This window comes from Toxorhynchites rutilus, chromosome 2 (assembly GCF_029784135.1).
Source record: "Toxorhynchites rutilus septentrionalis strain SRP chromosome 2, ASM2978413v1, whole genome shotgun sequence".
Classification (NCBI taxonomy): Eukaryota; Metazoa; Arthropoda; class Insecta; order Diptera; family Culicidae; genus Toxorhynchites; species Toxorhynchites rutilus.
This window is the reverse complement of record NC_073745.1, coordinates 98,370,082-98,394,962: the sequence shown is the minus strand read 5'-3', so window position 1 is coordinate 98,394,962 and position 24,881 is coordinate 98,370,082. Positions and strand designations below refer to the sequence as shown.

General features: G+C 40.1%; 1 protein-coding gene across 1 annotated transcript in view; it reads left to right on the top strand.

Moving 5' to 3' along the window:
• The window catches only part of LOC129765973 (microtubule-actin cross-linking factor 1, isoforms 1/2/3/4-like), a 229,666-nt gene that overhangs the window by 169,067 nt on the left and 35,718 nt on the right, over window positions 1–24,881 (top strand). Inside the window, exons 21-22 of the mRNA XM_055766432.1 lie at window positions 19,247–19,392; window positions 19,569–24,879. Coding sequence (XP_055622407.1) covers window positions 19,247–19,392; window positions 19,569–24,879 — 5,457 coding nt within the window. The remainder of the gene's footprint in view (window positions 1–19,246; window positions 19,393–19,568; window positions 24,880–24,881) is intronic.

Genomic DNA, 24,881 nt, shown 5'->3' with positions numbered 1-24,881 from the left:
TTGGCTTAAAACTGCTATTTGACCACGTTGCGTTTGGGGTTATTAACTTGTTGAAAAATTGATCTTATCTAAATATGTCCATAATTCCAACTATTTAAAACAAAATTAAGTACACTCCCCTAATATTTTTAAAAATTTTATAATGTGTTCACTATTCAGTTTAGTTAGTTCTCCATATTTGTAGTGGAGAATTGTGAGCGTTAAATTGTTATTAAAAAATCATTTATTAGAAAACCCTATTTTTGCCCAACAACATGAAGTGCACATTGCAAGAATTCACTGTTTTCGTCGTTTATTCTCAACACTAGTACTCAGTATGGCCACCTTTGGTTTCAACCACAGATTGTGATCGTCGAGGCATGCCTTCAACAATGTTTTTCATGAGTTGAGCTTTCCAGAGCCAAAAACGACTTGTCGTGATTGATTTCATCTCCTTTGTGAATATTCTGATCCCAGTTAGAGCACAAGTTTTCTATTGGATTCCCGTCTGGGATTCGGGGTGGTCATTCGAACATCTTAATAAACAAAACACGATAGTATGAGGTGGTTTTGAGAGCGCTATGCTTGGAAGATAAACTTTTTTTTTTACGCTTTAAATATTTTTTTCAGAATGCTGATATACGTACCTTAAGTCAGACTACGCAAACACCCCCTTGTTGAAGTAAAAGAACATAGACAACATTTACAAACAAAACCTTCCCCACTGAGAGTTTTCAGCATTGACCGACAAAAACACAAGAAAGTATGAAGAAGTTGCCTTATTTTGATCAACGCAACGTCACTCTGTTCCTTTGGATCAACTGTTTTTTTTTTAACCAAAATATATATTTTTATTAAGGCTCATATGGCGTCAGCCTAACGGGGCCGGGAGTTCAAAGGAACAACTGATAGCTCATTTAATCGTGGAGTACGTGACTCTGTTTCGATCTCTAAACGTTGATGTTTCCAGGCTTTGTTTATCATTGTTTAACATCAGCTATAAATATTTTGTCTAACACTGTGAACATGACTAGCATCAGTAAGTTTCTGATTCACTTTCGCTTATCAGTGCAATTATACCGTCATTATTTCCGTAGATGACCTAATCGTAGCATCACACAGGGATCACCGTAATCGTTCTAATTTTGTTCCGTTTCTCAACGCTTTCCCCAAACGGATGTCGTCGGATGACCCTGACCTTCACACGTATCGAATCGGTCAGTCTCAGAGAGGAAAGAATGACAGGAGAATGTACACTTTCCGGTGATTTACTGCGATCATGAGAGAATTATTACCGTGTGGGAAAAAGGCAGATTCATGCATTTCAGGGCCCCATAAATAGTGTCTTATTTTCGTCCATTTTCGTCCGACTTCTTCGGGAAAATAAAACGCGGACGCGGTGGGTGGCGTTATTCGATCCCCGGCTGTGAACACAATCACAAAAACAACGAGAGTCTGTCGAATTGTAATGTTTCGTTCTGACAGCCATGTCTCGCCTTTGATGGCGATAAGATAACAATTGGCGGCGAACAGCACCACAAAACTTTGTTTACATGTGCCATTGATCAATGTGCAAATTCACGATAACAACAAGCCATCAGAGTGGAATGAGTCATTTATAAAAACAAACTCACCTCGAACTTAGATGATTCCAACGGTCATTGATTTTGCGCTGTGTTTATTTTTTGCATATATGGAAATGAATTCGAAAGGTAACAATTGTTGTCTGGTGCAACAATTTGAACAGTTCGCATTCCTGTCTCCATTGATGATTTAATAACGAGCGGAATTAAAAAAAAACAAGAATCGCATACACATGCTCACATGTTCATTCGAATTTCAATATGATATTTAAAACAATTTTACGCGTGTTCGTTGCCAAGTTTTTTGCCACATGTGTTTTCTTTCCTCTGCTATCGTATATTTTTCCTGTCCCTCGAGATGGCCTCAATGAACACCAAAATATCATCACACATCGTTCTCTGCTCATGTGTTGAGTTACGAGCTACGACAAGCAATTTTTTGGTGTCCTCACGTTCAAATTTTTACGGTCGGTTGGTTGGCTGGTCAACGTGTGAATACTGAGTAGATTGTTCCATCGCAGATGGTCGGTTCACGGGGGGTATCATATGCTCTGATTTTGTAATTTTATGTTTCGTTTCTAACTTCTAGTTATGTTTCGATCAATTCCAAGACACCTACAATGCGGTTTTCGTGATCTCGTAATAGTTTTCACTTTTTCAGACGAATTTGAATGTCTAGTGAACATGTTAACAGATTTATTCGGAGCTTCTATGAGTAATAGATAACGGTACATGATTTAAACAAAAGATAATTAGCGAGTATCTCTTTCTAAGGAAATTTATTTGAAAAGGGTTAATTGCTGAAGTATAGATCTACTCATTACCAGAGTAATGTTTTCTTGTTTCATTGTCCACAAATTTATGTTGTTCTAAATCACGTAATCGTGAAGGAAGTGTCCTATTCAAAGTATATCCAGCGGTAATCAATATTATTAATCCTCGAAGTCACGTTTTCTATTATGGATACATTGAATCACATCTTCAACTGTTGTCATCGGTGATAATGCGAACACATTTGTTTGTTTGTTCACATTTGTTCTTCAATAGTGATTTATTCTAATGATTCAACTTATCGCAATGGTACGTATCAGTCTACGTCTTACCACCTGCAGCATCGTTTGCATGCGGAATTGTAGGACAATCATGCTCTATCGATCATTCAGTATACGAAATTGTTTGCCCAAAAGTGGTGATCAAGTCTCGAGGTATAGTGTTATCGAGAAACGACCATAATATGCTATCAGTTCTGAGGCAGCAATAGTTTATCATAACAACGCTCTGCTTCATGTTGATATATCCTTGCTATCCAAAAAAATGAGAAACTTTGCATCTAACATTGCATTGATTCTTATCACTACTCATCACTACTACTGCTGCTGAAAATGGAAAAAAATGTTGTCAGCAATGACACAGTAATATCTTAGCCTTGTCTCGCTATGAGCTGGCACGAAAACTGAGGTTACTTTTTTCATGTTTCAATGATGATGCTTAAACATAGTTATTATTTGATAGTCAAAATATGTTTTCACATGTGTAGAAAAATTAACAGAAGCTATGTTTATTCATATTGCTTTGAGGTTCAACGTTGCAGACAGGGAACACAGAATAAAGTGTAGATGGAAGGCTGAAAAGCGACGATTGGCTTGTTTCAAGAGATAAAGAGATAAAGAGATAACGAGATAAAGAGATAAAGAGATAAAGAGATAAAGAGATAAAGAGATAACGAGATAAAGAGATAAAGAGATAAGAGATAAAGAGATAAAGAGATAAAGAAATGAAGAGATAAAGAGATAAAGAGATAAAGAGATAAAGAGATAAAGAGATAAAGAAATAAAGAGATAAAGAGATAAAGAGATAAAGAGATAAAGAGATAAAGAGATAAAAAGATAATAAGTTGAAGAGATAAGGAGATAAAGAGATCAAACAGATAGTAAGATAGAGAGATAAAGAGATAAAGAGATAGGGAGATAAAAAGATCATACAGATAGTGAGATAAAGAGATAAAAAGAAAGAGAGGTATCGAAATCGATAGAATTTATTTTCTTAGCGATTGTCCTATTCCCTTGGTAATGGCCATCGTTAATCTCATCATCACGTCGATATGCTCAGTGGTATCTATGCAGGACAAACATTTAGCCACACAAACGCTATTTTATATTTTCACGTTGATCTGTCGATAGTAGTACCATCTACAGGTACATGGTCGGAAATATATCAAATGATGATCTTTGGAAATTGTTCATAAAGCGCATCTTCAGTCTTCAGTTGAGCGTTGCTTGTTAATGAGTATCACGCTGAAAGCAATGCGAATATTATATAAAAACTGTTTCGATATCGTGATTGCAATAAAGCAAGAACCGGTAGAGAAACGAATAGTTAAGGTAAAAGTTTATTGGCTAAAGTGGAGTAAAAATCGTGATTTTTTAAGATTTTCGTTGAAGGCTCACCAGGAATTATTTAAAATGACATTGCAGCGAAATTAGGAAAAATAAAATTTAGTGTCAAAAAAAATTGAAGAGCGGTTAGAGAGCTTTAAGTTGATTGACAGAAACAATCAAGTTTATTATGCATTTCTGAGATCAAATTAATAAAACAACTCAAAAACCACTAACTATAAAGTTTATCACTTCCAAGATGCTATTTAAATCTACTAATTTAGATGTTTCACAAATATATCATGTATCAAATTTTCTCATCTTCCAAATGAGAGTAACAGATTCGTCCTACGTAACGTACTACTTGAAATAAAGCCAGTTAGAGTCAAACAGAGTCCGAAACAGAGAAAAAGTTCACCAACTCTGCCATTGTTTAAATTCGAAAATATGCGTGGAAGGATTCTTTTCATAAAATATAAACCTCTATCAATTCTTGGAAGAATTCGGATTTCTTGTGTGACAAAGGTATTTTCTGACTTTATGGAATGAATCAATCATTCATCTTTTATATTCGAAAAAAATGTATATAAACAATTTTTAAAAATCTTTTCGACTTGATTATATACAGGATTCGATTATATAAATTTGAAAAAAAAATGGAGACTGTATATAATCAAGTCCGCCCTGTATAACCGATGACCTCGAATATTATTTTATACACCGTAATGTTGAAATTAACTCTTGAATATAAAGTTTTGGATGCCCTGAGAGAAGCTCACGGTGGTTCTGTAGAAGCAGCTGAAGGTTGGTTCATGATTCATACTCACCCTCGCGGGAACAATACACAAGCTCGCAATTTTTTCCACTATTATTTATCTTTGACAACGCATAAAAACCAAAAATTCGTATGTGTGGTTCATTTATACACAAACACTCTCACCCTGGCGGCATGAAAACCTACGTGGTGAATTTTTTTTTCGAGCCTCTCTCTCGAACTTTCTGAACAAAAATTCGAAACAGATCAAAAACAGCAATACCTCTATGTGTGGCTGTAAGCTGCTCTCTGGCTGAGGCGCGGATAGCGTAATTATCGGATAGTAACAATTTTTTTACAGTCCATCTGTTGGAAAGGTGCAGTTTACGTTGCAACATTTTCCTTTTCTCCTTCTCCTGCGCTGAATTTACATTTCGAGCAAACCGTTTACGTGCAACTGATTTGCACTGAAGGCAAATGACGTTTACCTCAGCTACTTCAATTACTGCATTTCATCGCGCAAAAGGTGATCAGAGTCACTCAATTCCTCTAATGCAGAATGGGTTTTGAATAACTCAATTGTGAAATTGACTTATAAGCTTCTGACATCTAATAGAACGATGATTCCATTTCATGCCACTAACAGCCGAACACTTCGTTTAAGATTTGACGCCAAGAGAGTAGTGATAGTGCCACTCTTGTGATTGTGATCGTAACTAAAATTCAAAAGGGGGGAGTGTGGCGCTACGAAGATGGAATTCACTTATTGTTCATCATTCTCGCATGGGAACCCGTATAATGGAGCCAACTCACCACAAAACAAACGCACACAATGAAAAGAATCGCATGATCATTAAACATAATAGTTTCTGTACAACTTTTAACGCTTTATCGTCTGATCCTATTCTGATGATTCGTGAATAGAGCACGTGCCATGAGATTAATTTTGTTATTGTCGAAGAGAAGCTCACGTTTTCTTATTATTGTAATATTACTCATCTCAGCCCTTTTTATTGAGCTTTGTAATGCTCACATAGCTAATCGAAATGAAAAGTCTGAATCTCTCATGGCAGAACTAGCGCATGATGATCATGATAATTTGCAATTATAAGTAACTGAAAAAACTAGCTGCAGGTTATTTTAATAAATGTAATATAACAAAATTTGACGTAGGGCCACCGTTGGCTTAGTAATCATTTGCTTGAAGCATTGGAAGCAATTTAATTTAGTTCCCAATAGATGAATATTAAAAAATATTGCCGAAAATATTCACGTTTAGGCCCTGAAAAAAGCCATTTCGGACGCCCGACTTTTGCACTTTCTTCTTACTCCTTCGACTTGAAGAAGCCATTTCGGACGCCCTCATCGTTGTCTACCTCGATGACGAGAGTTCCCGAGTGAAATTATTTCTCTCGAGAGCGATGAACTTCTACGCTTCGTATATCACAAACCTGTCCGTTTCACCCTCACTATATGCCTGTTTCAACCGCATCACAAAAAATGTTCTACTTTTCGGTCTATTTTAATTTCAGTGAAAACACATTGGGTGCTCCCGTGGCCGAGTGGTTAGCGTCAAACCTAACATGCCGGGGGTTCGGGTTCGATTCCCGTTCTTGTCGGGGAAATTTTTCTTCAAAGAAATTTCCTCTGACTTGCACTGTGGTCACGCGTATTCTAGAGCTTTCCACTCAGAATGCATTCAAGGCGTGTTATTTGGCATAGAAATCTCAACTAAGTACTAATGAAAATGACGCAAGTAATACTACGTTGAGACGGCGGAGTTCCTCTAGGAACGTTAGTGCCATATAAGAAGAAGAAGAAGAAGAAGAACATTGGGACACACTTATTCACAGAACCTTTGGACGATTAATTAAAAAAAACAATATATTAAATTGCAAAAACTCCATTTGGGGAAACATGATTTTCAACTAGTCCGTATACTCTTCATTTTCCCTAAATGTTTTGAGTAATCATATGACATTAACTTAAAAAATATATTCAAAATTTTCTCATTTAAAAAATCTGCCTTTCGGCCTGCCAATCTGGTAGAGAGTAATTTGCATCGCAAGTACGAATGTTGTCACCAGAAGTCGAATGAGAGAAATCAGTGTTTGCCGTTTGACCGTTTCACAGAATAATTCGCTTTCGTTTGTTCAAATATGATCTTGCAGAAATCATTTCCCCCAGTGGCATTTTTTTTTTGCTTTCATATACAAAAAGAGATCGAGACAATACTGCTTCGCACTTCGCACTTCATGATACACGAGCAAGCAAACCAAAACTGTCATGATCGGTTTCGGTACAAAAAGTTTACATTCTTCTTTGCCTCTAACTCATAACATGTCGAATCTCTCCATGCATCATGAAGCAGCAGGATCATACGGACTACGCAAAGCGAATGGTTCATATTCAATTACTGCAGCACATCCTGACCCATAATTGTCAGAGAGTGCAAACTATGTGAATATTTAGCTAGCTAGATGCTCAGGGAAGGGTAGTCAGATTTTTTTTTCATTTTACGGTTCAAACATGTACGCAGGCTTCGAGAGTGGTATGCGATGTTAGGTACAGCTCTGATATGCAATCAACAGGCTTCATTCCTCGCTGCATATATTCATTTGTGGCAGCAAAAGTGAATATTATCATTCGGTCAGGTTTCTGAATTATCCATGCATGTTAGGTTATATATTCGTGAATGGTTAGTAGCATGACACATTGTGGTTCATTCAATATTGACATATATCCAAACACAGATAAATTTTCAGGCAGGTCTCATTTTCACATTTTTTTTTCGATTCCAATAGCAGCAGTTTTTTGACTATTGAAGTTTTTGGGTTAATAAGTAACAAGCACTTAAGTCGTAGAACTTTCATCTTTCGAATGAAGTGATTATCATACCACTTCGTTCAGCCGACAAAGATGTAATAACTCTCAAAACCTTACACCTCCAACGTAACGCTCACTTTTCCTAAACATTGAACTTACACTCCATTACGGAAGTGAAAGACGTAATCCTATTCCAAAAGGATCGGTTCCCTAGATACACGATAATGAGCTGATTCGCTTATCTCGACGAAATGATTCATGCAAACTTCCAAGTAAGGTTCCTATTCTACACTGCGTTTCACAACTATAGAACCACTCCTTTTTTCTGAGTTTTCAGAGATATGTAAGAAGTCGGTTAAATTGAAGTATATAGAATCTTCATTAATAAAACTGGCCATTTTTGTTTTTTGGGGGTTTCGCGCCTGGACACAACAATAAAATTTAATTGTTGTGTCCAGGCGCGAAACATTCGATTATCACACTGTTTTCGATGCAAATACAGCAGTGAATGATTCTGAAGTATTTCATTGCACTTCGTGTTGATGGAAAGCTATCTGAACCAGGCCTTTTTGAGAAAATTCCCCTCAAATCATAAAAATCCCATCTCCAAAGCTGCGGGTCCAAAAACTAATGTGGAAGCTAATCCCATGGGGCATAGTCAGTGGTGCAATTATTTAAGTACTTCAAAATCATTTACTTCTGTTTTGCATCAAAAACACCATGTTAATTGGGTAATTTGGTATCAATTCAATAAATCCGGAAAGTCATGGCATGGTTTAATGATACACACTTCAACATGGCGTAGCTTGGTCGAAACCACTCCGAATGGGTTATTTGAATTGATTAAGAACTGAAGATAAACTACGAATTAGGAACTTATTGTCATTCCTGTGAAATTGACGTTGATTTCCTAAAGGAGGGAGAGTTTCTCCATCTGGTTCTATAGTTATGAAACACTGGAATTTTAGTTTTTTGAATGTTCCGCGCCGGGACACAACAATAAAATTCAAATGGCCAGTTTTATAAAGAAGATAGTTATTATATCCTAAACTGTATACTTCAATTTAACCGACTTCTTACATATCTCTGAAAAAATATGTGGTTCTATAGGTGTTAAACTTAGTGTATTGGCAAAAATCATGATGCCAAACATTGCTGTAATTCATGTTAACATCTTTTTCGAGCTGAATACAAGGTTTTCAGATTGTTGGAAAAGTACCATAACATTGCGTGATGACTGGATTGTGTTTCGTACTCATAAACCCACATCTCGTCGTCGATAAATATTGGAATGCCGGATTCAGCTTTTGGAAATCAAGCTTTTGACTATGTTTTTACTGTATTAAAATTGTTATACAAGGACTCATTAAACATCAGATTTTCTTATCGTCAAGAAGACGTAACTAGACGTATCTTCGAATTGACACGATAACCCAAATAACGCTGAGATAATGTCAAAACAATTGACAGGCCTTTTACTCGATAGTACTTCATCCTTCAATACAATGAACGAACAACTACGCGATGAATACCAATCTTTGCTTAACATTCCGACAACGTTTATGAGGTTATGATTTCCGTGCTGCGATGCAACGGTGGTTCAAGGTTAAAAGAATGTTTTCCTCTGCAAAGTTCGCCTCCAACGGGGCGAATACCGCAAATAATGACTGCTGCAAATTGTACCGAAATGATCCGTCACTATCGTCGCTATCATCTGCAGTCGGGCGGTTGGTTGTGATTAAACACAATTGTACATTTGTGTGTTTACACTAGCCGCTTCCGCCGCCTCAGCCCCTACTAGCCAGCATTCATCAAGAGAAAGAGGCAGCAGACACTGCTATAAATAACACAACCGCCGTAATGTTTATTTCTGGTTCTCTCGTATACGACCATTCCGGAGGCCATTGTGAACTTGGCGAAATGCTCGCGTCGCGACCTGACGTTGTATCAAGATCACCCGAATCGAAATTTGGACTATTACATCAGCGAGTATCCCGCTATGCTGTTGATCCTTTGAACCCCTCGCGGTGACCGCCGATTGCGACAACAAACGGCGCCAGGTTACTGTACCGGTTTGCGGGTTAACTTAGAAGCTTCCACGGGTAAATTAGATTATCAGCTGTTCGTTCACGCTGCTAACTTCGCCTCTAATTACACTCTTTGAAACCAGCGTTCGTGTACGCTTGACACAGTTCGGTGGTGGTAGTATATGCTGTATTGAGGGCAAGTCCTATCGCATTTCGGCGCGGTGAGTTCTTCCTACCGGTAGCGGCGCGCGGTGTGTGACAGCGTTCACAAACGGATTCCCACGTTGCGGTGAAGCGGCAATTATGTCACAACCGGGTTTTTTTTTGTGTTACATTTTAATCGTTTATGCGAGGTGACGGTACACCATGCGGATTAGCCACATGTTTCGTCCACTTGTTGAACCGACAAGCGTTAGCGTCGCGCTAAGGTCGACCACACTGGTATGCTCGTTTAATGCGCGTTTCTTGTTTTGATGTGACCAAAAATAAACGGATAATGATAGTGGTTCAAATTAATTCGATTAGTGCTGTTTGCCTTCATCATAAGCTTGTGTTTTTATTTGAATAATCGAAAGCTAACAATAGTAAGTGTGATTGAGTGGTTTATCAGTTCCACGTGTCTGACGTTTGGCAGAACTCAACACTGTACTACGCTCTACTAGTACTACTTTCTCACCCATCGATTTTATACTGGAGAATGAGATCCCACCAGGAGCAGCAACTGCTCTGAGTAAATTCTTCGCTCTGCTCCCTTGAGAAGATACTACCGGACGTATCATATGTTTCGAACGTATTTCCTCCGGTGCATCATTCCACTTCATCTCACATTTGTCCCCGAATCATCCCCAGGCCAGCCATAGTTAATGGCAGAGCTGTTCGATACCGAGGTCGCGCCAGCAAATGTGAAAGTCATCCTTGGGCGAATGAAACTTTGGAGCAGTTGTGGTGTGTGTCCCCTAGAAATCCTTGCAAGGACGCGTTAGTAGTTTATCGACGTTTCAATCGAATAGCACATCTGGTGCAACGATATCCTCTTGGAAATATCAACTGCGATAGCATATAGATCCTAGTTAAAAGTGAATGTCGTTAAAAAGTGTCGTTCTGTTTTAATTTAGCCAACGATTAACTGCTGTCAAATCACCACCGAACATACGGACCGGTTGACGTTAACTGTTAATGGCCAGGCATAAAACTCGCCGGTGGTGACAAATTTCCACTTTTTAATTACGAACCTGACGTCGCCGCCAGCAGATATATAAACAAAATTGGAAAATAAGTGAAAAAAGTGAATTTCACACCTCTGTCGGTGTCTATTTTCCGCAAATATGTTGCGATGGAAAATTGGCATTTTCTCACTCCGCAGTGAAGTGTGGTGGTTTACATAAGTCGGTATTAATTGGTGTGTTGTGTTCCGGATGCGAAGAGTTTTCCTCGGAGAACATGCCGCTGCTGGTTCTTTCATTCACATTTATATACAAATTTTGCCACGTAGCCCACAGTGCGTTGATGCAGCACGAACAGAGCGACTTTATCGATTGCCTCGCGTTTGTTTTGACGTTTTTCTTGTGCTCTCTGTGCTCGAATTTAGCATTTTGGCAAGCTGTCCTACAGATGAAATTTAATCTGTATTATAGTTTATTGGGATTGTGAATGAAAAAATATGCAAGAAGTCAAGAAATGAACTGTGCTTAGAAAAAAGAAAATCTAACTTCTCAAAAAAAACCTAAACCGAAATGTGCGATAACCTTTCCGTTTCCCAATAATCGATAAAAGCGTCTTGGAATGCTATCTACTAACTTGGCGGTGGTATTTTTATCAATCAGTTTTTGATCTTTAAAATTTCTCTTCTCCTCGCTACAATGTTTTTCAGATATGTGGGATAAGTTTTACAACTGTTGGAGTGGTCACTGTAAAAGATTAATCTCCTCCTTGTTGGTATTCTAAGAGTTCATGTCCAGATGGAAAGATAACGACGTCCGTGGCACGGTTTGCTTCACTTTTTTGTCCAAGATGCTATTCGGTGCTATTTTATTTGCTATTCCTTGTTTTTCTCATGAACCGGTTTCGTCCGTGTGCGATTCGGACGTGTGAAAAGGATATTTCCTTTTTCGTAGAGTCAACTGCTCCCCGGCCTATGATGATCATGATTGTCAATAGTGACAGGATTTGTCATCGACCAGCAACCATAACCCAGGGACACCAGATGTGAAGACTTAGAAAAACGTTTTTTTTCACTGTGAAGACATTTAATTTTGTGGACACATATCAGAAAATTCCAAAAATTAATCTAAAATCTCTCAAATGAATTCAATCAAGCGAGACTTTACTCTCAGTATTTAATTAACGTGTTATCACCATAATTTTTGTATACATATGTAGCGATGAATAAAAGAACGTTAATTTTGATCACATTTCTCCTTCCATTCGATGCTCGTACAGTGGAATCCGTTTATTATCACTCCGCTTATATTAACCTACCGTTTATTATTACGTAATTTATACAACGAAGTTTAGTTTTCATATAAAATTCATTGTAAAAAGTCGGATATAATGGCTTCTTTATATGCATAAGTACATATTTATATAAAAAACGGTTTTTTTCACAAAACGGTTTGTATGACGTCTGTTTATTAACCTCCCTTCGATGTAATTATAAATGGATTCCACTGTTGTAACGTTCAATCACACGACTCACCCTTGACTGCACGATTATGAGTTGTTTTCCGATGTCCCGATGAGAAAGTTGAGGATTTTCCAGGTGCTTGTGCAAAATAAATTCGCGACATTTTCTTTCGGGTGGCGCAATTTTTTTCTAATTTTTGAACAACGATAAAAATACATTCAAACAATGCACTCTAAACTACTTCTACCCAAATTTTCAAGAAAAAATACCCAATGGGTAATTTTATACAGCGTTTTTTCCGTGATGAATTTGATGTGGGACACCCTTTATAAACATTTAAAGATATAAACATATTAACATATAAACATATAAACATATAAACATATAAACATATAAACATATAAACATATAAACATATAAACATATAAACATATAAACATATAAACATATAAACATATAAACATATAAACATATAAACATATAAACATATAAACATATAAACATATAAACATATAAACATATAAACATATAAACATATAAACATATAAACATATAAACATATAAACATATAAACATATAAACATATAAACATATAAACATATAAACATATAAACATATAAACATATAAACATATAAACATATAAACATATAAACATATAAACATATAAATATATAAACATATAAACATATAAACATATGAATTTATCTATATATATAAAAATGGATTTCTGTCTGTCTGTCTGTCTGTCTGATTCTTATGGACTCGGAAACAACTGAACCGATCAACACGAAAATTCGTATGTAGGGGTTTTTGGGGCCGCGGAAGGTTTTCGTGATTTGTATGGCAGCCCCCCTCTCTAAGGGGGGCTGCCATACAAATTAAACACAAATTTCTATATTACGCGGGAATTTATCAAGCAAATGAAACAAAATTTGGCATATGGAGGTTTCAGGGTGCAATAAATGATTCTATGGTGGTTAGACTCTCCACCCCCCTCTCTAAGGGGAGGCTGCCATACAAATGAAACACAAATTTCTGCATTACTCGATAATTAATCAAGCAAATGAAACCAAATTTTTCATGTGAAGGTTTTGGGGTGCAATGAATGTTTCTATGGTGGTTAGACTATCCACCCCCCTCTTTAGGGTAGTGGTCTGTGATAGAAATGAAACACAAATTTCTGCATAACTCGGAGCTAATCAAGCACAATCTGGGATGTGAGGGTTTTTGGGTATGAGAAATGTTTCTATGATGGTATGACACCCCTCCCCCCTCTGGAATGGAGAGGGGGTCCCATAAAAATATTACACATATTTCAACCAAAAATGTTCCAACCAAACATGACAATTGAAAGTTTTAGGAAAACTCTGAAGTAAACAGGGGAAAATTTGGAAAATTAAATTTCCATATATATATATATGATGAAACGCACTCCTATATCTTCTTCTATCTATTCCAATAAAAAGTATCGCCGAATGTGTTGATAGGAGCAGAACTCGAGGAAGGAATTGTCCGATTTAGGGTTGTCTTTATTCTATTATATTTTCTGTATAAAACATTTATTCCATGTAACGGAGAAACATGTTATTTGCAAGTGGTTGAAAAATCTTGAACGAGAATTGTGTCTGAAAATAATCTGATATTATAATGATCAGTTTTATTCGAAGTACTAGGAATTTTATAGTAAAAGGTAAATTCAATGGGGTCGATTAGAATATCAACTAATGAAAAGCTTTGCGATTGGACCCATGTACTTGCTCATAGTAAGGAAACGTGAATGTTTGAAGGTATTTTTTTTTTATCCCATTTATTTATTTTAGGCTCATTAGCATTTTAGCTGTAACAGAGCCAAATTTTAATCGTGTACTTGTCACATGGTTATCATATCTATAATTAGTACATTACACAGTTGCCATTCGCCAGTATTCCTTCTATATCATTACATATGGTACATTTACACAGTAGCCATTTAGGCGTAAGAGTTTTCTTTCTGTTCTTCCATTATCCAGGACAGCGGAGACAGTTGATTGATCATTGTTGAGTTATTTATAGAACAGCAGCCCGATGTGTCTTGCAGAGCAGAGCAAATGTATGGATGAATCGATCTTATTTCGACCGTGGATCGATCTCCATCGCTGATGATTGTTGCGTGGACGTAGCTATTCTGTAACAACACAAAGATGGTCAATGAGGGTCCTGAGTTTTGAACTCACGATCGATCGCTTACTAAGCGAACGCGCAACCAATGTGGCTACGGAGACCCCCAATTTTTGAAGGTATTGATAACAAAAAAAAAACAAATTTTGGGCGGAACGAAGTTTGCCGGGTCAGCTAGTAAACATATAAACATACATTCCATGTCAAACCGATATAGTGGTTCTCAGATTTTCGTGAAAAGTGAAAATTAGACCCGTATTTTTTTATTTTTTCGCTAGGGAGACCATTTCCGTTTTTTGGGTGGTCGGAAAAATCACTTTTTTTTCGAATTTTTTCCTAAAATGACTTTTTAAAAAAATTCATAACTTTTGAACTATTGGATCGATTCTAATGATCGACATATAAAATTAAAGCTGCGATAACTGTAGTAAAAATACTACAGTTATCGCAGAAAACTTGATTTTTGTTCTGTTATTATTATTGAAAGGTATCGAACGAAATTGACCTTTAAAGTGTAACATTGAGATTTTTTAGAGATTTTTGAAAATCTGTAATTTCGTTAGGGATGATATGGATATACCCGATTTCCAAGCGTCAATTTGGGATTGTACAAAAAAAAAGTCTAAACAATGTTAACGGAGATCGAACTAAAGCCGGCTGGAATGCAAGGCTGTTTTACACGACCAGGCTACCCACATAGCCACTGGTGCTGTTGCATAAACGCGTGACAATATTACACATCATTATAAACTTAAGTTGGGAAGTGTTTTCTAAGAGTAAAAAGGAGAGCAAAAACTTGAATCCATATTCTTTTCGGTCTGGGCCGTGTATGAGGCAAAGTAATGCGAATAACTTTAATGCGTGCTTATTTGCAATGTGTCTCTCGTTTCGCCGCTCATGTCGCTCTTATATTGCTATAGCATATATATTATACAAATGCTACACCAGTATTGGAGAGTAGCACATTTTCTGTCATTTTTAGGCTCATTTAATATAATAAATCGGGATGCCAAAACATGTACTAAAAATTAATTTCGGGTGTACTATCCACAACTCACATATCTACAAACGCATTTTCTTTCGTTTTTGTCAATGCGCATACTGCACTGAATATATACATCACGAAAGTCTTCAAGAGGATCAGAACCAACATCTATAAGCTCTATAAGTTGCTCGTTATAGACGGCGCTGGTAGGTGAGCACAGAAATGCCAGAACTAATGTATGGGAAAATTGGAATTTTCATCAATTTAAACCCCTTGGGGTCGATTTCGGTTTCCCTGGAGTCGACATGAACGAAAATTGCAGCAGGTCATGTTTTTATGAAATTTCTTGACGAAAAATTCCCCCGACCAGAACGGGAATGGAATCCGAACCCCCGGCATGTTAGGTGTGACGCTAGCCACTCGGCCACAAGAGCACAATCAAGTAGCACACGGTTTTGGAAACGACGGAAAAATGGGATTTTATTCTCCTTGGAGGAGTCAGAGTGTTTAGATACAAATAATCTCTGCATCGTTGCGGGTTTTGGAAAATACGGCGAGTTGGATACCTATTCTGAGACCAACCCTTTCTAATTGAATGCCAATTATTTATCAGAATGTAAAACTCTCTTTTTTAGCATGACCGGTTATTTTTCGCAAGCCAATGAATGGCGTATTTTATTATGATAATTCCCAACGATAACATATTTTTTTCATATTCGACATCGATTATCTGGCCTGGGAGGGGTCTTATCATACAGCTCTCGTATGAAAGTTAGGTTTTGTTATCATTACTCCTTCGATTTTTTATCGCGTTGTATAACTGTTTTTTCGTAATTGAATCACTAAACTAAACTTTCTCGACAGGAACATGATTGTCCGGTGTCCGTACGTCACGGTTTAACTCGAGGACGGATCGATGAATTTGACTGATTATTTTTAGATTTGATGCGTTTTGGTCAGCGTCAGGTTTCTATGTCGAAAAGGTTATGAATATCAAAGAGAAAGTTCGAGAAACATAAAAAATTAAAGTTATTTTCAGCTTATTTTCCAATTTCATGCCAACTTGACAGTCAGTATCATCTCAAATTGCAATGTGTATGTAAATACATTGGTCATTTAAGCAGCATTCTTGGAACAGTCTACTTTTCGAAGTTGCCAAAGTTGATTTTCTTATTTTTTCACAAAAAATTCTAGCTTAAAAACTATAAGACCTAAAAACATTCGACCAAAGGAAGAAATCAAGTTGGCGATATAGTGTACGAGGGTCACTATTTATATTTCGGGAATAGGAACAAAAACAAATAGTTAAGCTGCGAATATAATTTTATTGTTTTTCAAAGTACTCGCCACGATGATCGATACACTTTTGCATGCGCTTAAACCAATTTTCAAAGCATTTATTCCAATCGACACGAGCCTTTTTTTGAGCGATTGTCAAATTATGTGGGATCCAACGTGAACATAATTTTCGCACAACTAAGTGTTCATGTAAAATCGCATATATGCTGGTGGAACTAATGATTAGGGATGCCTCAATCTCACAATAGGTTACATGACGATCTTGCTTAATCATTTCGTGCACAGCATCGATGTTTTCTGGCACTACAGTCGATTTTGGACGACCTTCACGAAACTCGTCGGACAGCGAACTACGACCACGATTGAATTCACTATACCAGCGATACACAGTGGTTTTTGATGGAGCTTCATCGCCAAAAGTCAAATTATGTTGATTGACGCACTCTTGTTGTGATAATCCACGTCGAAAGTCGTAAAAAATCATCGCACGAAAATGTTCACGATTCAGTTCCATTTTTTGCCGAGACCAAACTTTCAACTAAATATAAAATAAACAAATAGCGTCCGTATGACAAAATGTTCTGAGTACGTATATCGTCAAAAATGTCAAACTTTACGATGGAACCGTCAGATGGACTCACATGACATCAGTGTTGCCAATTCCCGAAATATAAATAGTGACCCTCGTATTCTACAGAGTTTTAGCCTTGTGGCATTTTTACACAAGGACTCCAGGAAAGCTAATGTTCTACGCCTAACAATTTTGTGTGTATATTCTGGAGATTATCATGTTCTTGACATACTTCTGAATAGAAGAAAGTTTGCAGAACTTGCGAGAATTCTCACAGAAATATATTACGTAGTGTGTTAGTATGTTAGCCGTAACAAACTAGTTAGTTTCAAAGAACACATGAAAAAGTTTTTGTTCGAAAAACTGTAGAAATGCTTTCCGATGTATGGATAGCTTGTTGAATATTTTTCATATGAGGTATTAATTTTTTTTTCAGAATTTTCAAATAACATTAATTACATTTTTGAGAAACATTAATTTTAATTTTAATTAATAATTTTAATAATTTTTTTAATGATTTTTTTTTCTTAAATTTTTGTTGATATTTTTAAATGTAAAATTTTTTCTAACTGATTAAACCTCATTTCGTCAAATGAGGTTTAATCAGTTAGCGGTACTGGTGGTGTCGTGGAAAGTGTGGTTACTATGCCTTCGTTTGCCTTTTTTAATACGACTTTTTTTAAATTGTCTGGGACTGTTTTTTGATGAAATGAAATGGATTAAACCTTCAATTGATTAACTGGGAGCGTCTTTTCACATGTGAATTGGAACACTTCGACGATGGTAATGATTAAAGTCCACTAGTGTAGTTCGATGCATTAATGAAAACTTTTGTTTTCCAAAATCTCAAAAGAAAATGGATCAATCGAAAATGATTTTGGCTGGAGTGGAAGGAACCAATTAAAAAAAACATTTTCTTTTCTTAGTTTTGACAAGCCCCGCTTGAGCAACTGAAAGTGGTTTCAGAAGATTCTGGTATGATGGAAAAGGGAATAAATTCATTATTTTTTCAAAACTTCAATCCGACACACTTATTCTTAGAGTCCCAATTTTGCGCTTCAGAATTCCATTCGACTCTGAAATGTTATTTTGCTATGGGGAGCTATGGGGCTATGGGGAGCACTTCATGTTAGGAGAAACATTCGATTTCCAATATCTTCAATTTTACATTGGTTTTGGATTTCTGAGCACGTAATTTTCTTAAAATCCAGAAGTTGGAAGAACGATTCTTGTGGAGAATAGTTTGATGTTTCGGAGATGAACAGGCTTGGTGTCGCACAAAACTACATTTAGAATTTGATGTACTTAAAGGAATACATACTCATAGGAAAATTTAAATTGAAACCGACAGAAACACGGGAATAAATTGAATAATTGATCTAAATTACGACACATAACACATATTTATTATTTCCCCTTGACATGCAATCGCACACAAAGGCGCACCAATCGAAACATGGACGAGCCTTACCCGTGCATGTTTTGCCCTCTTCGGGTCTTCCCTCTTCCAAACCGCGTTGTCTACGGCAGGTTGTTGGATGGGTAGACCTGAAAGGCGTTTCCTTGCTACTATGTAACCTTCAATTTTTCCACACCGATTGGGGGGTATTCCTTTACCAGCAGAGAGCGAAATTAAGGAAACTTTTCAAGGTCATAAAAAAGCAAAATCTCACCTTGCCGCGTTAATCAGCGTGGGAACGCAACGGAATCGGATAGGTTAGATCTGTACCGTGTGTCTGTGTGGGGGAGGAGAATAAGTGCTCCACAGTAAAACTTTCGATTTCGCTGGTTGTAAATGAAACTGCAGCAACGGCGGCGGCGGCAAATTGGAAAATCGTAAACTAAGCGGCGCTGGTGATTCACACCCGCGTAAGAATATGGCCCAGAAAAGACGTCTGCCGGGGCAGGAGGACCACGTCTACGAGTATGATTTCTCCTACGAGTTCAGGGTAATTTCCCCATAAATCAAGATTATTTACGAGTTTTTCCGCACGTATGGCGGCTACGGTTTTAATATATAATAATTTGCACATGCTCTTTTTATTTTTTCTGTCTCGCGATAACAGCGCTATGCCGAAAGTCTCCAGAAGCCGCTTCGAACCTATCGGTTGGAGTTCAATCTCGGCCGTCCGATGAGCAGCAGCAACAAAAACGACGACGGTTTCGAGGAGCTAACGGAAGACGTCTACACCAGCACCTATTCGGCGACGCAGTAAGTAGCATCTTCACTTAACATCGCGCGCAGTCAATATTTTTTCCGGACTTTAAAGGAGCCACTTTGCAGTTCATATCCCGCGCGCGGTCTGTTTAATGTCCGAGCACTTTGCCAATCGATAAATCAATTTAATGATTTCAATTTTTTTACACTTCTCGCTTTCCCTCCCATAGGATCACAAAGATTTCCAACAACAATCTGGTGTACGACACGCTGGACAGCAGCAATTCTCGCGAGAGTTCCCCCACGAAGAAAGTGAGTAAGCTCGGGATGCAGTCGAATGTGCATCATCATCCGAACGGCGACGGGAACGCATCGTCGGTACAGTTTACCGAGATTCGCAGTCTGAAGCGCATTTCGCGCACAAATGAAGCCGTAGGCACAAATAGCGAAATTGAAGATGGGGATACGATACTGAATACGCCCGGAATTGTGGACCCGGTCAGTGGTCGGATATTGACGGTTGGGGAAGCCATCCGGCTGCGGATACTGGATGTGCGCAGCGGTCAGTTGAACGTGAACGGGGAGAGGTTAAGTCTGGAGGAAGCGGTACGGAGGCAACTGATAGACGCGGAACTGGTGAATAATTTGCTCAGGCCCGGTGCAGCGCTGGATCGCGACGGACGGCCCATGAGTCTGCTAGAGGTGATACAGAAGGAAATTCTCGAAGCCGAGAACGGTTACGACAGCACGGAGAAGCGCATCAAGGTAACGACCAGCAACAGCGAGCTATCATCCTCCCCTGTCAAACGCACCTCCTCCACTGTAAAATATAACGAAGGGGAAGCAAAAAGTATTGTCGATGCCATTAAACAGGGCCTGGTCGATGTCAGCAATGGGCTCTATCGTACCGAGACCGGCGATCTAATCACGCTGGCCGATGCCTACGAATGCGGGTACTTGGTTCGTAATGAGACGATCAAGATTGCGCCCCACACGCTCTCGCTGACCGATTCCATCGGTCAGGGTCTGGTGGATAATGGTGGTTGGGTCATTGATCGTAACACTGGCGATACGTTCCGACTGGATTCAGCCATCGCGAAAAACCTCGTGAATCCCGACTTGCGGGAAATTGTGGACACAAAGAATGACACCAAGATCACGGTAGCGCAGGCCCTAGAGGCAGGGATTTTGAATGCGAAAACGGGTCGTTTCATGAACCCACTCACGAAGGAGAAGCTAACCTTTGCGGAAGCGCGCAATCGGCAGCTTATCTGCAAACCTATGACACTGAAGGACGTTTGCGATCTGAGTTTGTTCGACAACAAGACAGAGAAGATCGCGTCCCCGACGAGACGCGAGCGGGTCAATATTCCAGGTGCTATTAGTTTAGGAGTGTTAGATAGTGATAGTGTTAAGTGTGTGTACAAGAGCAAGGGTGAGTTGCTGACGCTGAAGGAAGCCCTCGAGCAAGAGATTATTCTGCCCTTCGAAAATCGCTACCGTCAGCGCGAGACCGGAGAGATGATGACCATTCCGGAGGCCGTCGATCGGGGTCTCATCTCGTCGGTCTCCATCAAATCTATTTTCAATATTTTCGGTTTCAAAGATCCACATTCCGGTGAATTTGTTTCGCTCAATACGGCTCTGGCGAAAAATGTGGTCCGCAAGAGCGACGATCGCTTCCAGCTGGATGTCGGCAAAGGGGTTCTGGTTGATTTTGACGAAGCCGTCGCGCAAGCACTCATTCGTCCGGAGGTACACGAAATGCTCGGTCGGAAGATCGGAGTGTTCGCCGAAGGGAAACACGAGCTGTCCCTGCGAGAGCTGGTTTACCACGATCTGATCGATACCAAAACAGGTTTTTTGCTCGAACCGGGAACCGGCAAAGTTCTACCGCTGGAACCAGCTATCGAGCGTAAATTTATTACCCCCGAGGGCGCCTTACTCCTGATAAGCCTTTTAAATATTACCCTCACAACCGAAACCGTTGTGAAAACAATCAAACGTTACGTCACGATCACGCACACCGGCGAACAGGTCGAGTCCCAGCCCGACGTGCTGCTTTCCTTTACAGAAGCAGTCCGCCGGGGACTGATCGACGAGAATACCCGTACGTACCGTGACCCGTCGACTGGTAACATTTATTCCGTACAGCAAGCTTTAAACCATGGCCTTATCCTGCCCGACACGGAAGCAATTCCGTCGCAGGAAACCAGTAGCGAAGTTCCTATTGTTGTTAATTCGAAAACAGCGCCCATTCCACTGGAGTTCGAAACTCGACTCGTTAAGGGTAAAGGGGACTCCAAAACAGTTCACATTACAACCACCTTTTTGGACAAGGAACGCAGCAGGCAAACACAAAGCTTCGAACTTCCGCCCGATGGGTGGTCTCTTTCGGACGCAATTGCTAGAGATCTCTTTGACGCGGTTTCCGGATTGTACATCATTCCGGGTACCGATCGTTTGGTTAGTTTTGAAGAGTGCATCAAGCTCAGGATCATCAACAGCCAGTCGGCTTTTGTGATCGACTCGAGGAACCCTCAGTGTAAGCTCACGCTCGATCGAGCCCTCGAGCGGAAACTCCTGGACGCTACCGGCCACTATGCGCTGGCACAAGGTGACAAAATCACGCTGCGAGAAGCGATCACGCGTAAGCTGATCATCTTCGTACAGGTTCCGGATGAGTCCGGTGCCACGAGCCGCACGATTCAAGTGACCAAAATTTCCGGTCGTCCGGATGTTATTGAAATTTCTTCTGACGGTGACGAACGGACGGTACCGGTGGAAAGTTTGAGAACGCCGGAAATCCTCAGCCCGGAACCGCTGCAGGTGGCACCGGGGGTTATTTACGATCCATCGACCGCGCTCGTTATTTTCACTGACAGCGGTAAGTCGGACAGTATTGTTAACGCCGTTCTCAGCGGTAAAATTGATCCCAATTTGGTCAAGATCACAGACCCTAGTACGAATGAAGTTATGAACCTCCAGGAAGCACTGAACCGTGGGATAATTGATCCCGAGGCTGGTGAAATCAAGGGTCGTTCGGGGAAGCCGATTTGTTTGATTGAGGCTGCTCAAAGTGGGGTGCTTTCGGTTTGTGGAGCACCACTAGTTGCCGCGGCTGGGGCCTTCCACTTGCTCAAGACCATGGTCGATCCGGCAACCGGTGAGGAAATTCCAATCGAGCTAGCTTACGAGCGTGGCCTTATAACCCGTAGTCAACTTCCTAGCCCAGAACGGGCGGCCTTGCGGAAGAAGCTGAGCGTGGAGAGCAACAGCCGTCGGTCTTCGGAAGGTATCGTCATAACAACGGTGGTCGATTCTTCCCAACAACGGTACGAGAAGGAACCCGTTGTGTTACAGCGTATGCGAAAATGTGTGCTGCGCCCCCGAGATGCTGCCGAAAAAGGCATTCTGGACCGAGAAACCGCCGACCTGCTGGAAGATCCCAAACTTTTTGAACAGGCGTCATCGCTTGATCGCGTCATTGCAGCTGGTCGTTTGGATGGTACCCGTGGTAGGATTGTGGATCCACAGCGGGGTCACGTGCTTACGATCAACGAAGCGATCCATCGGGGTATTTTGGAACGACATGGTACGAATAATGTTTTCATTCCTCTAGCGAAGTCGCTCGCTATACCGGAATTGAAAACGCAAGGTTTGTTGGATGTTGATGGATCGAAGATTTATCATCCCGAAACCGGGTGTTTGCTAACCCTTAGGGAGGCCTTGATCTGCGAAATCGTCGATCCTTTGAGTGAGGTTATGGTTCATGGTAAGGAGAGGGTAACCCTAGAGCAAGCGATAACATCTCGCGTTGTTGATGAGGACAAATGTACCATCAACAATGTCCCACTGGATCGAGCCATCAACGAAAATGTCTTCCCACTGCCAAATTATTCCCCTTGTATTCCACCCGTGGGAATGACCCTCCCAGTGATTGTGAAGAGAAACCTGCTGGACGTGACCGGAAAGCAGATCATTCATCCTATTACCAAGATTCGGATGGGTGTCAACGATAGCATCCAAACGGACTTCATAATGGCAACTCCCTTCACGCCAAACGCGGACGCAGTCAGCCTCGACGAGGCCCTCGATCGACAGCTGATCAATCCAACGAACGAATCCTTCAAGAACCCCAAAACATCCGAGGAACTCCCCCTGCAGGAAGCCATCGAAATTGGTCTACTCGAGGTAAAACCCCTTCCCCAGTTGGTTCTGGGAATGCAAGCTAACACGGCGATCACATCGGTGACGGAGTCGGTCTCTTCTCAGCATACCATCACCACGAAAACTGTTGAAATTCAATCGGGCTACGCGCTGATCTCGGCCACCGAAGTCCAGGATGTGTCCACCGGGGAGATCATGTCGGTTGACGAGGCTCGCCAGAAGGGAATAATTGTAGACGAGCATCAGCTCGAAGAGCAGGTGCACGACCGGGAGGTAAACATAAGCTTCACCAGTGCCTTGCAGCGGGGTCTGCTAGATGTCGCGAAAGGAACCTTCCGGCATCCGAACAGTGGCGATGTAATGTCGATTTCAGATGCGGTCGATCGAGGTTTCATTGCCTCGAACGATGATGCGCTGAATCGGTCCCCGGAGATGGTGCATAAAGTGGTTTCTAGTGGTTCGGAAGTGAGTAGACAGCAAACGGTTCAGGGGACAACGAACAATAAAACGCTTGGAGAGAACATAAAGGATGCCGCCAAATTGGGCGCCATGGCCATAGTTGGGGCGCCAATTCTGGGTGGAGCAACGATCGCAGGTGCAGTCAAAAAAGTGTTCGAAAAGAAGGAAAGTGAGAAGTCGGAGTCGTCGATCAGCGTGAGCTCTTCTGAGAGTACTGTGGTGGAAACTTCGCGCGTGAGCACGATGACTGTGAAGTCATCGTCGTCATCGGGTAAGGAGTCGGTTGGCGTTACATTCCCGGGAACCGTGGGTACGATGGATGGTACGAAAAGAAATGCGTCCGAAACCGTACAAAGTTTCCTGGATTTCGAAAGGCAGATTTCAATGCAACGGGAACAGTTGTTGGAAACATTGGATGAGACCACCACAGAATCCGAGACCTCGCTACCCAAAACTACGGGTTTGAATGACGAAAAAGTTGTTTCTGTGCCATCGGAAATCGGCACTGGATCTTCTGCGTCGATCGAGGAAAAAACAAATCATGTTACTACAATGAAGGTTACAATTATTGAGAAAGAACTCGAATCAACGAGAGCTGAAGACATTGAAAAAATTGATATCATTCCGTCTAAGGATGTTCGGACGAAACCAATATCCGAAGATGAATCTAACATACTGAACATTGAGGTAGTGAGAAAAGAAGCCATAGACAGCAGAGACAAAATCGTTGAAGAGTTCGATCCACAATCGGCCGTAGACTTTAACGCCAAGCTGGATCTCCAGAATGTGCGGCATATTGAAAAAATCGTAACAATGATTGAAGAAGCCAAGACTTCTGATAAATTGAAAGAACTCAAATCATCGGATCCGAAATCGGAAGAAATGGTCAAAGATATCTGTAAACCCAAAGTGCC